General features: G+C 44.8%; 1 protein-coding gene across 1 annotated transcript in view; it reads left to right on the top strand.

Annotated features, from left to right (window-relative positions):
• RNF32 (ring finger protein 32) overlaps positions 1 to 12,062 on the top strand; it is a 76,248-nt gene that overhangs the window by 22,684 nt on the left and 41,502 nt on the right. The window contains exons 3-4 of the mRNA XM_030189912.1: positions 1,073 to 1,343; positions 4,627 to 4,769. Coding sequence (XP_030045772.1) covers positions 1,073 to 1,343; positions 4,627 to 4,769 — 414 coding nt within the window. The remainder of the gene's footprint in view (positions 1 to 1,072; positions 1,344 to 4,626; positions 4,770 to 12,062) is intronic.

Below are 12,062 nucleotides of genomic sequence, written 5' to 3' on the forward strand. Positions count from 1 at the left end.
GGTGTCATGCCTTAATCCCTCTAGTGGTCGGCTGCTCAATCAGAGCACCTTTCTGTACCCTGGATGCAGTGGCGTACCAAGGGGGGGCGGTGGGTGCGGTCCGCCCCAGGTGCACGCCGCTGGGGGGGGTGCCGCGCGCCGGTCAGCATCGTTCATTTCCATGTTCCCTCTGCCCAGGAACAGATTACTTCCTGTTCCGGGGCAGAGGGAGCATGGAAAGAACGACGCTGACCGGCGCGCGGCACCCCCCCAGCGGCGTGTACCCCGGGGGGAGGGGTTTTTTTCTCTGGGGTGGGGGGTGTCCTTTCGCTGTGGGGGGTCGCACTGCACGTGGGGACGGCGCTGCACCCGGGGGGGGCGGGGCGCATCGGCGATCCGCCCCGGGTGACAGTGCCCCTAGGAACGCCACTGCCTGGTTGTGACTGAAATAGGTCTAGGTTAGGACATTGCTGTTGGTTGTCCTTATTTTGGGCAGTGGCGTTCCTAGGGGGGCTGACACCCGGGGCAGATCGCCGATGCGCCCTGCCCCCCGGGTGCAGCGACCCCCCCCCCCTCCGGCGAAAGAACCCCCCGGGTGCACACCGCTGGGGGGGGGGGGCGGTGTCGCGCGCCTGTCCACTTCGTTCATTTTCATGCTCCCTCTGCCCCGGAACAGAGCACAGAATGAACGTAGCGGACAGGCACGCGGCACCCCCCCCCCCCCCCCCCCAGCAGGGTGCACCCGGGGCGGACCGCACCCACCGCCCCCCCCCCCCTTGGTACACCACTGATTTTGGGCCCTCCCTAGACCTGCCCACTGCACAGTCCCTTGCTATTTGGATGTACTGCAGTGTCAGACGTCCCTTTTCTGCCTTTGCAAAATCAGGATTTAGATGTTCCAAACACATAGTTGTCCATTTGGGCATTTTGAGATGTTCATATGCTTTGAAAATAAGCGCCACAGTAACATAGAATGTGACAGCAGCTAAAGACCCGCATGGTCCATCTAGTCTGTTAAAATCTTGCAAATTATACATATACATGAATTAAAAAGTGTTGCCAATCATTTCATTACCTTTTTTTTAAAATTTAGGATAAACCTTTCAATCATGAACCCCTGACACTTATTGCGGCAGCTCTACAAGATCACATGTTGCATGATCTTCAGCTCCAGAATCTCTCATTAGCCAGTCCATTTAGGATAAACAACAAAAATAGCTGCAGACTAGTGAACAAAGGAGTGGTAAAAGCAGTAGTAGACACAGGACTAAGAAGGAAAAATGTGTCCCAGCAACAGAATAAAATGGAAAATGATGCAGAAGAGGAATATGTCCTTGATCCTTGTCCTCCACCATTATCTTTAGGTAAATCACAGTATTTTAAGTATTTAGTAACTGGTTGTGCTGTTCCAAAAACAAAATGCTTGATTGTATGTTGTTATCAATGATATAATTGAATATTTTCTTTTATAATCTAATATTTCAGCTGTGAAGCCCCATTTTATACAGGATGTCTAGGTTGTAGATAGGAAAACAAAAAAAGGAGATGCAAGTCTCATGAGTGTGCAACAGGTTTTCATCTTTTCCAGTTACTCCATGTTGTTTTTTAATATGTCGATTTTTTATCGTTTGTTCCCTCTTCATATTTTTTTTCTGTGATCAAACTTTTGTAGTCACACATTTTGACACCATTCTCCTTAGCCCCACAACATCTTTTTGTAATTGATGTTAGTTCACTTGTTTGCTGGTCCTGTTTTCATTATCTTTTTGTTCTTGTTGCATTTTTTAGGAATGCACCTCTAGTGTCCATGCTGATATATGATTCATTACTCACACTCACCTACTATCATTTTCACTGTTACAATTCATCACACCTTCTCTATTTTGTATTCTAGCATATATTAGTTCCACTCCGCTTTCTATGGAGGAGTGGCCTAATGGTTAGTGCAGCGGGATGCAGACCTCAAGAGCAAGGTTCAATTCTCACTGCTGCCTAATGGTCAACAGTGGGTTAAGATCCTGGGGAACCAGATTCAATTCTCTCTGCCGCTCCTTGTGACCCTGGGCAAGTCACTTAGCCCTCCATTGCCCCAGGTACAATATACTTAGATTGTGATCCTATCTGGGACACTGCAAGTACCTGAATAGTTATATATGTAAACCACCTTGATTTGTGCTTCAATAGAAGGTGGTATATCAAAAATTGATAGACTTCAACTTTCCTGTTGGGGTCACATATACTCATCATCATTTTTAGTCATCATCATGGCTCGCATGGTCCCCGCTCACTGCATCTTTATTTCTTTATTTGGCCATATTTTTAATTAAGAACCCTCCCACCCCATATAGGTTCACCTAGGCATGTTGCACTATTTTCTCTGGTTTATCATCATTTAATATTTTTTCTTTTTCTCCTATTTTGGACTCCTATGGACCTTGGGTTGTTGATCATGCTCTGCAAGGGTCTTTATTCGCATTGTTGAGGTCTCACACATAGCCAATACACACTTTTGTATCCACTATTTATTATAAATATAAACACCAGGATAAATATTTTTCAAATAGCTGCAACTAGCAATGTACAAAACTATAAAATCTCTGACAACTATTGCTCAATTTCTTATTTATTGTAAATTATACATTAACAATAATACTCTGTTACACCCATAAACCACTCAAACCTCATACATACCACTACCACCACTCATACTCCCCCAACACAACACATGCATCCAATCAACAATTACCCACACAAATCTACATTTACCCCCTTAATTCAAACTTTTAAGATACTGAATGGCACAGATTGCAAAAACAGAGAGATCACATTTCTCCAATCAGCAAAATTACATAATTCTTTCACTATGTTGACACATCAGCACGCTGAATAATTCTTTTGACAGAATTCACACATATATATAGACCAAGTCCTTAGATCAGATTGTCCCGTAGATTTTCTCACATACACATCAAATAATGACACAACTGTTGGACCTGTTGTTAAGCATTCCAATATGATGACACAATCCACCCCAGCTGTGTAAATCACTTCCAACAGTTTCAAATCTCTGCTTGTCTCCCACTGTTGTCACCAACAAATGTGTTCAAATCAATGTAATTCTCCCACCGTAATTGCTTGATACCATGGCTCAGTATTACTTTAGTTTCATCTTCCGCTATAATGCCTTCCAGATAATGATCATGATTAACTGCATGTGTTTGGCCCATCAGACCCTACAGTCTGTGTTTCGCTACCAAAAGCATCATCAGGGTCACCACCTACAACATAACAATGAAACCTCTCAATACCTTATTACCACTCATATTCTCACACATGACAAAACACAAATTACTAAAAACACAAACAACCACACAACTAAACTTTACTGGCCACTCTGGATCACCTGGGATGCCTCTCACACCATACAAGATGGCGGGGTTCCAAAACGGACAAACGCCCGCACATGCGCATGGGGTGCCTCGGGAAATCACTCCTTAAATACATCACTCCCTAACGCTAATCCAATCAATTTACCTGTTAAGCCCCATCGGGGCCACAGTATTCCAACTGAAAATCATGCGCTGTTTTCTGCACAATAGCATTAAAGATATATTACCACCTCTGGGGGCCACTACCTATTGCAGGACAATAAACCTTAACTCATGTACCTCATGTCGTGCTTCCAACCAATGTGCAACCAAGGGAGCCTCCACCCATTGCAATCGTAGGTCGCTCAAATGTTGTGCAATCCTTAATTTAATTTTACGTATGGTTTGGCCCAAGTACCATAACCCACAAGGGCAGTGCAAACCATAGACACACTGCGAATTACAATCTGTCTTCCCATACAATTTAAACCAACTATTATGTGTATGAGGAATATGCATATTGGCAATATGTGCATTGATTACATTTGAAATGTCCCCGAATTGCTTCAGATGAATTCACACATTCAGTAGTCATACGGGGGAACAATTTCTCCCCTAGATTACTACTACTGTCCCTAGTCTCCACCTACCTACCCTCAACTCCCTTCGGTCTGCCATCTGACCCCCTTCATTTAAAAAAATGTTATAACTTCCTATATCCACGAGGGTGGGACACAGTGAGGGAAGGCCCGCCCTAGACGATCTGCCGTTTTCACACAGAAGGTGCTGCGCTGCCGATTTCGAGATTTTTTTTTTAATACAGGGGACTGGGTGGCAGACAGAAGGGAGCTGAGGGTAGGCAGGTGGAGACTGGGGACTGCGGTGCCGGCGGCCTGTGAGCAGGAGAGAGTGAGAGACCCCGGCGCCAGGCCCTTCTTGGAGTCCCGGGCCCGGAGAATTTTGCCCCCCTTGCCCCACCCTCTTGGCGGCCCTGCACATATGCATTTGCTTATGTACAGATTTCTACTGGCACATACATGCACAAGGTTGTTGCTTCTTTGGAGCAGGTGTAACTATGTGCTTTTATAGAATTGCCTCTCTGAAACCCACCATACATATTGCCTTTATGTGCTTATATATCTTTTCTGCTTCTTATAAAATTACCCTCCACATGGTTTTATGATACCTGTATGAAAAATAGTAGATCTTCTAAAATCTCTATTAAGGAACAAGTAAAAATGCTTATAAAATGTAATGTTTGCCCTTGCATGTTTTTTAGCTCAAAAATTAGGCTTAGTTGAGGCCCCCTCCTTGCCACTTACAGTAGCTGAATGGAACAAAGTGAAGCGAAGATCCATAGAACAAGGAGATTCCTCACAGCCATGTGTAATATGTCGAGAAGAATTTGAACTTCATCCACAGGTATTTAAGTGAAATATACAAAGTAGCCTTTATGGATAAGTATGTGAATCAACCCCAGATATTCTATGCCAGACCATGTCTGGACTTCAGCATTGAATATCCGGGTATGTGGAGTCACCCGATATTAAGACTGGTGCCCAGACTTTTTGCTGTCCAAACTTTATCTGCTTACTTAACCAGACACGTACAGGTCCGCCCCCAAACTGCCCCGGCACTTTCCTGCCTGATTAGACGAATATTGGGCTTTTATTGTATAACATAAAACTCTGACGGCGTCTTTTACTAAGGTGTGCTCACGGTTTTAGCGAGCGCTAAAATTGTGGGCGCGCTAAATGTTAGTGATGCCAATGTATTTGTATGGGCATCTCTAACGTTTAGCACGCCCACAATTTTAGCATGCATTAAAAACGTGAGCGCACCTTAGAGGCCCTAAGAACTGTGTACTGTATGGTATTTTTTTAAAAACTACACTTCTTGGAAATTACCCTATATCTTTGCAAGTCTCTAGAAAAATGTCACATATCAGATCTGAAAAATTGGTATCCAGTTGGTTTAAATTTTTTATGTGCTTTCCACAGTTATCATTATTGGATAATTAACTATGATTATTAAAATATAACAGTCTTATTGGCTGATGACACAGTTTGTAGATAGAACACACAATTAGTTTCCTATTAATTGGTAATAATTTGATATGACACTTGTAGATGCTGGAATTGACAGAGCATTCCCATGGATAACTGAAGAGTTCTCATTTTTACATAGAGGAACAATTCAAGAGCTCATGTTGTCAGGAGTGGGAGTGGGGGGAAGTAGTAGAAGACTTAAGAAGAGATGTGGAAACAATAGTATAATATAATATATATACAGATATATATCCCCATTTTAGACACGTTGTGGAAGTAGGAATTGAGACATTTAGGTCAGTACATCTCAAGTTTCACCAGTATTTTAGCACAAAATCTGCTGACATAGCGTTGTGTATGTGCAGCATAAACATCTATTTTTAGAAAAATAAATATATATAATATCAACAGGTTCAAAGCCAGTACTGGTTATGGGCCAGCAGATACCCAATTATATTGTACAATGGCAACCTAACCGGGTATGTGCCAGCACATAACCAGTTGTGACCTTAGAAACATAACCAAGTATTATCCCAATTCTGTCACAATGACCACTTTCCCTTGCATTTGGGGGGGGGGGGGGACACAAAACTCCTGAGGTATTAAGGGTGCAGTCCCCCCCAAATCCCTCCAGTGAAGTGCTACTCAATAGATGTTTACCAAACTCTAAATATGCTTTGTAGAGGGGTGTAACTTGTCATGCCCTTGTCCATCTAAAACATGCCTAGACTACACCTCCTTGCCATTTCAATGCATTTGGGTTTGATATATGCATATGGTAGCTCTGAGCTGGTGTAGGGTTTGCCGCGGACAGCGCGCCAATGTTTGGCATGCTGCCTGCTGATCATTGGGGAGGAATATGTTTAGCATGCATTGCATGTTACTTCCAGTAAGAGCCCTGTGTAGCATGTATTTGCATGCTACTTGATGTCAGAGCCTGCGAGCATGTTGTTTCACCCGCTCGGGGGCACTGATCATGGGACAGTAGCAAATGCAGGTGCTAGTATGGTTGCCTCTAGCACCCGCGTTTGCTTCTGATCATCAGCCCATGTATGTGAACATTGGTATTTTGGAAGGAAGTGGGGTGGAATTGTGAGTAGGAAAAGGATAGAAAATAAGACAAAGAATATTATAATGCCTCTCTGTCATTCCATGGTGTGACCTCATCCAGGGGCGTAGCTACGGGCTGGCCTGGATGGGCCCAGGCCCACCTAGTTTTGTCTCAGGCCCATCCAGAAGAGTCCCAATACTCCGTCAACGTGTCTCCTCACCCTCTCCCACCCCCGCCGTAGCGCTTGCATTTAATGCTATCGGCGCTGCCTCCTCCCAGAGATGGGAGATGGATGATGGACATGGATAATGAAGAAATGTCAAATAGACAAGAGACCCTGCCGCAGGTTACTTACATCAGATGAGGGCGGGCCCAGCTCAGGGAAGGAGAGAAGTCCTGAAGACTCGCGGTGATCAGATGTTCTTCTTGCCCGTGTAGCGCCTTCACACAGAGGTGAGAGGCACTGTGCGGGCCCGGTAAGGTGGAGGGGGGGGCCAGTGGAGGGGGGAGCGGGGGCGACAACCTCAGGGGGGGCGGCGGGGGTGAGGCATGGGGGCGGAGGATGGCGGGAGGCGGAGCTGTGGGCGAAAGAAAGGAAGAGAGGAAGGGAGGGGGGCCGGGGCTGTTAAGTTTGGATTTCTATGCTGTAGGGGGAAGCAGGGAGCAGTGGCGACCTCGGGTGGGGGGGCACGGGGCAGCCCTAACGAGAGGTACAAACCTCTCGTTAGCTTTCCAGTGGTTTTCCTGCGTTAGGGCAAGCAGTAAACTTTGATGCATCTCATTCCAATAGGATTTCTAAACAATTTGCTCATCTGCATTCCGTTTTCGTTAGCTGCTGTCATCTTGGGGAAAAGGCCTTTAATGCATGTCACGGTTTAAAACTTGTTCGTTAAAGGGTTGTAAAAGGGTCGTTAAAGTTTAGTGCATCTGGCCCTCTGTCAGGTACTTGTGACTTGAATTGGCCACTGTTGAAAGTAGGATACTGGACTAGATGGACCATTGGTCTGACCCAGTATGGCTATTCTTATGTTGATGTGGTGATGGGCACGAGAAATATAGTAAGCCCTATCAGATTGACTCTACACTTGTCTTTTAGATTGTACACTTGTCTCTAGATTTATACCTGTCTTTTAGATTGTACACTTGTCTTTAGATTGTAAGCTCCTTGAGCAGGGACTGTTCTTCCATGTTAAATTGTACAGCGCTGCGTAACCCTAGTAGCGCTTTAGAAATGTTAAGTAGTAGTAGTAGTAGTAAATATCACTCTGGCTTGCCCCCTTCCATAACTAGCTTGCCTTCCTGTTGCCTCCCCAAATATTTATGTCTAGAGATGCTACTGCAAAGGATGCATTCTTTCAGAGGTGATTAAACATTTGGCACTCAATAGAAACTGCATCTTTTCGAATCTTTGTTACCTTTCCTGCCCTCAGAGTAAAATGCTACTGCTTCTGAAAGTCTTTCCTAATGTTGGACACGAGCCTTAACTTTTGTGCTTCTAGCCAAATAACATAATTGCTCAAATTTCATTATTTTTGTAAATTTGCTGTAGCAACCAGTTTTTTTTTCTATATCTACAGGAATCTAGAGATAAACAGAAGTAATGTATATGTAGCTTCTGACTTTTTTCATGACTGTATGAAGGATTTCTAAGAGTATATAATTGAATACTTTTGGTATTGAAAAATTATGAAGTATTTTTTAGTTATATCAACCTATAGCTAGGTCACATATTTGCAGAATGGCGGTAATTTTATAAAGCTTTTCTGCATGTAAAGCCACATTTTACCCCAAAGAAATTGATGTTTATAAAATTGCTCTGAGGGTACAGAAGCTTAAAAATATGGTATTTGCTACTGGTGCATAGCACTTCCTTTTATGTTGACCAAACATTGGTGTTCTGGGAGGAAGTGGGATATAATTTTTAATCACACAATTGACCATGATTAACATTTTTAATCACAAGTTTAATCCTATAAAGTGTCCCCCTCACTTTTCCTCCTATACAGTGCAAAATATAGACATCAGATATAAATTCTCAAAGACATATTTCAGTTACTAAAGTGAAACGAACATCATTTTCTTACCTTTGTTGTATAGTGATTTTATGTTTCTAATCATCTTGCCTTTGGTTCTGCCTCCCTGTCTTTGTGCTCTGAACTCTGTTTCCAAGGCCTCCTTCTTCCTTTTTCACTCCTTGCCTTTTATCCATCTTTCATGTTCAACTTGCTTCAATTTGTCTACCTCTTTCTCAAATCTATACAGTTTCCAGCTCTTCCCTTTCTCTCTCATTCATGGGCAGCATCTCCTCCCTTCAATTCCCTGCTATCTATGTGAATTTCCCCTCTCTCTTCCCTTGTCCTACCCTCTGTTCATGTCCACATCACCTCTCTGTCTATGTCTCCCCCTCCACCCAGCATCACCCATCTCTTCCCTTTCACACACCACCACCATCCAGCATTGACCTTTTCCCTGTCCTGCCCAACATCTCTTCCCTCTCACACACCATCTCATCCAGCATTGCCCCATCTCTCTGTCTTGCCCCAACCATCCAGCATCACTCCATCTCTCCCCCTCCTCAGCATACCACAAAAATAAAACCATCATCCCTCATTGCCTCATCTTTCTATTTCTCTCCCTCACCCCAAGCCGTCTAGTATTGCTTTGTCCCTCCCATATCAGGCATTGCTTCATCTCTCCCCCACCCCACAATATTCTACATTGTCATATCTCCTCCCCTTCATATTGCAGTACTCTGTCTTTCCCCACCCCCATAATCTGCACTGATTCATCTCTCCCCACCCTCCATATCCCGAATTGCCCCATCTTTCCCCCTCCCCATAGCCTGCATTGCTCTGTCTCTTCTCACCCCACATATCCTCTATTGCTCCATTTTCCCCTCCCTAGAGTCTGCACCATGCTATCCCCTCCTACCTCCATATCCTGCATTGCCCCATCTTCCCCCCCCCCCCCCCCCCCCCATATTCTGCATTGCCTCGTCTATCTCCCCATCCACTCCTGCGCTGGCCTGCTGCCCATGTCAGTCTTCATTCGGCTGTGGTGTCAGCAATAAGCAGAAGGCAAGTGTGGGGATATTCCTCCATACATGCTACCGCTAACTCTGCTGGACCTTTGTTGTCTGATGATTTTATTTTTCTAATGGCCCCCTGTTCATTCACTGTTCCTTTTTTCTCCTCTTTTCTTCTTCACTTCCTGCCCTATATCCATCTTTTGTGTTCATCTTTCTTCTAGTTTTCTGCCTCCTTAAATCTATCTAGTTTCCATCCTTTCCCTTCCCCTCCATCCATGGGCAGCATCTACCTCCTTTCTCACTTCCCTCCTCTCCATCCATAGGCAGCATCTTCCTCCCTTCCAGCATTTCCTTCCTCTCTGTTCCCTTTCCCACCAAACATGTGCATTTCCCCTCTTTCTTCCTTTCTCCTTCCTCTGTTCATTTCTAGCATCTCCCTTCTATTCTTCTTTCATCTCCTCTTTCCATCCAGCATTACCTCTTTCTCTCTGTCTCTCTCTTCTCCCATCCTATATTGCCCCTCTCTCTAGCTTCCCCACCATTAAGCATCACTCCATATCTCTCTCTCACTTCCTTTTCTCCAGACCTCAACATACTTCTCCTTTCTCCTTCCCTGAGCTTGTCCAGAAGTCCTAGCCTTATTCCCCATATCCCAGCCTGTTGCCTGGTTTTCCTCCAATGATGGCTTTCCCTGATGCAGAACTGTGATTCCCAGGCAACATTGCCCATCACTACCCCCCTGCCACCATCCACCACTATCCACCATTGCCCGTCTGTACCCCCCTGCCAATTTTCACCACCATCCACCATTACCCATCTCTACCCCCTTACCCCCTTCCACCGCCACCCACCATTGCCCATCTCTACCCCCTCTCCCCATCCCCATTCCATCACCATCCAGCATTGCCGGTCTCTCTCCCTTTCCTCTCCTGCATGAACTCTGTTCTGGCTCCTCATCTGGATTGCTGCTCCTTCAGTTTGCATGCTAGCAGCAGCAGTGACAACAACAGAAAATAGAAGGCAGACACGGGTGAAACTGCCTTACACATTCCACTGCATGCTGCTCTGGTCCCAGTCCCTCTGATGTAACTTCCTGTTAGAGAGAGGTGGCACTGTCAGAGCCATCAGTGGTGCGCTTACGGCAGTGCTCTACATGCCTGCCTACTACTTGTTGGTGTTGCCACCTGCATGCAGACCAGTGAAAGTGGAAGTGATGGAAGAGCCAGAACAAGTGAGTGCAGGAAGGGGAGAGACACCAGCAATGCCAGATGGTGATAGAAATGAAGGGGGGAGATGGGCAATGCGAGATGGTTGGGGATTAGGGGTGGGTGGGAAAGCCAGACAAAAAAATGATGCAAACTCAATGAAACAGTGGGTCTGACAGGAAGCAGAAGTTTGGGGCTATTAATCACTTTATTTTTTTTAAATGTAAGTTAAACTTTTAACATGTTTAGTATGCAGACCTAATTGTGAGGTATGCACGTGGCCTGCCTAGGTTTGCATGGATATTTGGAGGTAATTTTATAACGTTATTTCATGTTCATATGTGGCCATATATGCCCATGAATGACCTCTTATAAAATTGCAGTAGGCCTAAAAGTACGTGTCATGGCTTGATGCCACGCACTTTGCCCGTGGGTGTGCATAGGGACAGTGGAGCATGGGTGGAATTGGCAATTACATGCATACCTTATTCTACAGATGTACATGTGTAATATAGATACCTTCATTCACACCGCTCTTGAACAGGTTTAAGTGATGGTGCCTACATTCCAGGTGTCTTCTCTGTCATATATGTTAGTACACTACAAAAACAAGTAAGCAACTCTGGCACCCTGTTATAAAGTTACCCTCTTTTTGCCTGCCTCAGAGCAGGTGTAAATATCCTTGCTTGCTTACCAGGGATCTATTTTGTATAAGCATAGTGTACAAACATTGCCTTTATAAAATAGGCACAGTATATGCACCTGTGTGCCTTCACAGCCTAGGTACCCTGTTATAAAAGGACTCGTAGATTGTAAGCTCTTCTGAGCAGGGACTGTCCTTATTTGTTAATTTGTACAGCGCTGCGTAACCCTAGTAGCGCTCTAGAAATGTTAAGTAGAAGTAGTAGTATGTAGAGGCCATACCAATGAGTATATTCTGTTATTGTGCAGTCTGCTGACAAAATGAATCACAATTATTCAAGAGCTGACTTTGTTAAATATATTCTTCCTTAATGTCCTTCTAGCCTAGTCCAGATGAGTGGGTTATCTCCCCAACCAGGAGTTGTTGAAAAGAAACTGACAAATCAGTGATATTATCAGCAGTTCAAGGTATCATCCAGCTTCTGGAACTTGCCAGTATTTCTCTGCCTCCAGCAGATAGTTCAATTGAAATAATGCAACAGGATTCCAAGGCAAGCCTGACTCCCAAGAGCACAGGTATGGCCTGTAGCCCTGTGGTCCTTGGCCTTTAGTGGCTCCCAGGGATTTGTCAATAAACATGGGACTCTCTGGTAAAGCCAGACAGTCCCATGCCCTCTGAAACCCTAAGGTAGCTTATGGCTTCCACTTGATGAGGCTTGTTAGTGGGTGCTTTGATCCTCT

The sequence above is a fragment of the Microcaecilia unicolor genome, chromosome 1, assembly GCF_901765095.1.
Source record: "Microcaecilia unicolor chromosome 1, aMicUni1.1, whole genome shotgun sequence".
Lineage (NCBI taxonomy): Eukaryota > Metazoa > Chordata > Amphibia > Gymnophiona > Siphonopidae > Microcaecilia > Microcaecilia unicolor.